This window comes from Athene cunicularia (assembly GCF_003259725.1).
Source record: "Athene cunicularia isolate RWA chromosome 1 unlocalized genomic scaffold, athCun1 chr1_part2, whole genome shotgun sequence".
NCBI lineage: Eukaryota > Metazoa > Chordata > Aves > Strigiformes > Strigidae > Athene > Athene cunicularia.
In genome coordinates, this window is record NW_020799092.1 from 73102500 (window position 1) to 73107190 (window position 4691).

The window sequence follows — 4691 nt, forward strand, 5'->3', positions numbered from 1 at the left end:
GGGGGGGGGGGGGGAAACGTTAAATTATTTTTTTAAAGCCTATTATTAAAGCCTGAATAATGGGTCACACCCGTTGAGGGCCTCACTGCATTTTTAATTAGTTATCAGTGAAAGTCTGGAAAAATAGAAACCACCAGAATTATATACCCACCTGTGCCAGTACCTTTTCTCCAGGATTTTAGGAGGTACAAGAACCCAAGATGTATTCACGCATATGACAACATGCCCTAACACGAGAGGTCCATTCATCTCCAGAGAGGCTTGTATTGGTTCCAAAATGGTAACTATTTACTTTGCTTCTAGAAGTTCTCATTGAAAGAGTAAGGTACCATTTTTAACCTGGTAATTCTATTGAGCTTACTCTCAATAGTATAAACACAGTGGTATAACTCACAGTGCTTACTCTTAAGCACTGTACTTACTTAGAAAATGAGTTTGTCTTTTTGATTTTCCCTCTCTCCATAGTGTATGGGGAGATGAAAAAAAAAAAAAATAATATTTAGTTTTCTCTAATGAGTAACAGTGGGAAAGTAAGTTATCAGAAAAGCATCTCAATTCTTTTGGTGACTTATACACCTATTTTAAAAAAAAGATCTATGATATAAGAATATGGATTGGACAGGAACCATCAAGGTCACTGTTTATAGATTCCTGCTTTCATACCCACTCATGTCAAACTATTTCATACAGACAATATTTTCTGCAATAAAAATATTAAGAAACATCATTCTGTATGTTAAATTGTTCATATTATCTATTCTGACCACATCTCTAACAGTTTACATCTTTTTCAAATAAGAAATCACTAGCAAGTCTGGGATATGATGTCTTTTCTGCCCTTCCCCAGTGCTCCCTGTCCTTCTCCTTCATTCAGAGCAATTCTCTCCTTTCTGTAACCCCAATAATTTATTTCACACATGGAACATTTTTTACTTTCAAGTATCTTTCCAAGTAATTTTATAGCTATCAGTAGACTAAAAGGGGCTTCTGTTTTTCCCTTATCATTTCTATTAGATTAAATCCATTAGCACAGTCACATATAAACACATTTCCTTCTGAGCTCTTTCTGTTCATAACATTAAGATGTTATTCTTTCTTGTTGCCTATATAGATTCTACAGTTTCGGACATCTTAGTTTTCCTCAGTCTAGTTTTAAAATCTTTTTTTTTATTTTACTACTGCATTAATTCATCACAGTTTCTATATTCCTGACCCTGCTGCCTTGACACACTTAATTACATTATAGGCAACCATCTCCGCTCCTGTTCAATATTCTGAACAGCTTCACTGAGTTTTAAATGCACAAAATGGTCGTTGCCACACACTTCATTTCTGGCTTCTGCAGTTGCAATCTCGCACTTTGTTACTAAAAATAGAACTTCTTCCAACTACCTGAGCTGGAAAGCTAATTACAGAGCTGGTAAACAGTGCTCCTCCCTATTGAGCGAATGGCAGAATAAGGAGTCTACTAATGCACTGGGGCGCACATGGTCCTCTGAGTCTTTGAGATCTATCAAGTGTCATTTATTTAATCATTCGTGGCCCTTTGCTTCCCGGATAAATTACTATTTAAGTAAATAACTGTTTGACTGTTGGATCAACAAATCAGGGAGAAAAAGAACAATCAGCCCATTTTAGGAAAAAGTATTCTAATTCTCATCTTGCACAAATCAGAATAATTTCACTGAAGTAAATAACATATTGTTGATTTAGACTAGGTAGAAGTCTAGTTCTCTTGTGTCCTGCAGAAGAGAGGTTATTAAAGGACCAACTATTTGCAGTAACTTAAAGAATTTTTTGAAAGCTATTTCTATCACATACAAGCAAGAACAAACAACTGCCACTGTAAGCAAGCACCTTCTTCCCGTAAAAATACTCTCAGCCATGTCTGCACATTGCCTGTAAGATGTTCCCTGCTGTAAGATCTTAAGGTAGAAGCACCCACTGAGTTTAGATGCTCCTCTGTATTTGTCAGTGAAACACTGGTCTACCTGCTCCATTGGAATTATTCTTACCATATAGCCCAATACTAGCTTTGTTGGCAATAAGGTTTCAACCATCTCTCTAGTCAATTCATTTTCAACTCAACTCATTTTCAGCCATTAGTGAGGCAATGACATATAGATAATACATAAGCAACTGTTAGAAGCACTGTGATACAGCTGCAGCCCCAAATCAAAACTGTAAAATACCCAAAACACTATCTGGGACCAAAAGGGAATATAGCCTCCTGGAATTATACTTTTTTCTTTGAATGAAGAATACAGGAATAAAAGAATCAGATAGAAAACCAGCAGAAAGACCAATTTTTAAAAGCATTTCTATTTCTCCTTCCTAGCCTCCCAAAAGATAGAGACAAGTAAATAAAACCTCCAAGATGGTACTCAACATGTTAGAAAAGTTTGGTGGAGGAAAAGAGCATGCTAGTGAGCATAAACTATTTGCTCATCGTCATGTTTCTGTCAGGCAACACGTATATACAGTGCATACAGGGACAGAATTGGTATCTGAGGTTAAATACATTATTTACACAGTTCATTTGGGAGATGAGAGGATGAGCTCCCTCTTCTGTCTCCCATCTCCATGAAAAGGAAAGTCAGTCTGTCCTCAGACAAGCAAACTACCTACTGTTGTCAAGGAAAAGTGGTTTGCCAATTTATAACAAGAATGACTGGAAAAAAGAAGATGGAAAACTGTGGACAGAGATGTAAATGTGTAGTATAATGCAAGAAGAAGTCAAAAAAAGATGCGAATGAAGACATAAGGAAGTCAGACTACAGCAAATCAATAGTATTTCAAGTTCTGCATATTCCAAAGAGTAGAAACAGAGAGAATTCTCTGGCAATAATGGCAATGGGAAAACAGAATACCAGCCTCTTCATCTTAAACAGAAGAAACACAGAGAGTATAAATCTGCACACCACAAGGCAGACCCACACCATCACACCTAAGTCAACTCTGAAGAAGTCAATTTATGCACCAGAATTGCGTGGTTGTCATTTTAGCATAGTGTTTCAGCAGAACTGACACATCTTGTTTCCGTGGTATTCTGTGTATGCGTAATAGAGTGCTCTCAAGAAAGTCATATGCATTTTTCACACTTAAAACCTAAATAAGTGTGTGTGTGTGTGTGTGTGTGTGTGTGTGTGTGCATGTGCGTATGTGTATGGGGCAGAGAGTTGGACAGTGATGAAGGAATGTGTGTATTTGATGAAATTCAGTGCATAAGCAACATTAAAAGGCTTTCAATCAGTGATCAATCTTCCTGTGTTTTTCAGACCTTTCTTTCTGACCTAAGTGACCACAAAACCAGTAAACAACACATTTGTAAGTCAGATAAAATATGCTTATGAAGATAAAATAACCATTTTCCCTGCAACTTGCTATTTCTCCCAACATAAGTTGTCATCTTAAGGCAGTGATAAGCTTTAACCCTGGGAGCCATTTCTAATTTACTCATTCAGATTGCAGAGACAATATTGACAGCCACCTTCCTCATGTGCTACAAAGACCAATTTACACATTTAAATTAGCCACAAGTATTTTTAAGTGGTCTGCTTCTGTCAAATTTAACTTGCCAAATTGATAGGGCAGTAAGGTATGCTCCCACCTTTCTGTTAAGCTAGTATAAAGTCTCCAATCCCGTTACTATAAAGTTATGAGAAAGAAAGGAAGGAGGGTAAAAACATGGAATGTAAGGGAATTGTTGAAATTAAATTCCTCAGTTCTGTTAAAGATAAATTGGCCCTACCAGATCTGATTTGGGCAGTCATGCAAAAGGCACTTTCAAACTCAACACTCCTTAATGAATGAAGTGCCTTTGTGAACCTTAAATTATTCACACCAAAAAATTACGTATTTCACCACACAGGTATCACTCAAACTTCAACCTTCCTAATTAATACATCAGTATGTGCAAAGACTCCAGAGTCAGAATGAGATTAACAGAATAAATTTAGGGATATATTAAACAGGAGGGAAGGGGAATAACTAAGCATTAACATATTCCTTCTTTCAATAATTGTCTGAATCAGGGGCACTGATTAAAGAACCACATGCTAATGTACAATACTGAAGCATATGAAAAAAACTTTATCCCATGACAGACTGAAAATACAGTAGTTTGCTGTATCATAGAAGCACCAATTTCAACAGAACTCATAAACATAAATATTTGCTTATGCCTCAAAAACCAGCTACACCAGACTCCTCTAATCTGCAGAAAATTCATTGGAAGTACTTTCCGACTACTGATCAGGTTTCATACAATACAAATATTTTAAAATGTCTCAGATGATGAAACATTCAAATTTTTCTCAACAATTCAATAGCTAAAAACCAGTCTCAGACTGGTCTCCACAGCACAGGGATCCTGCAGGTAAGAACACAGGGTAAATACAGACTCCATCACCTTACCTCAGCTATGTGTGGCATTGGGTTAAATCCACAGAGATTGCACACAACTTTCTTGCATTCTGTACATGTATTAAAGTTGGGGGGATCCTTAGAACCAATATTTAGTCCAGTTTTGCAAAGGGGACAAGACACTTTAGGCTGGCTGGCTTTCTCCGGTTCCGGCAGCCCAGCAGGTTTCTTAGCTTCAGCAGCCTGAGGCTTGCTATCTTTAGTCAAACCAGGTTTCTTTTCTAAATCAGATCCTTTAGTCGTTAAAACACTATCTGCTTTTGATG

General features: G+C 37.0%; 1 protein-coding gene across 1 annotated transcript in view; it reads right to left on the reverse strand.

Annotated features, from left to right (window-relative positions):
* The window catches only part of PCLO (piccolo presynaptic cytomatrix protein), a gene marked incomplete at its 5' end in the record, with an annotated part of 357264 nt that extends 352575 nt beyond the window's left edge, over positions 1 to 4689 (reverse strand). The window contains one exon of the mRNA XM_026868016.1: positions 4417 to 4689. Coding sequence (XP_026723817.1) covers positions 4417 to 4689 — 273 coding nt within the window. The remainder of the gene's footprint in view (positions 1 to 4416) is intronic.
* Positions 4690 to 4691: the final 2 nt, after the last annotated feature.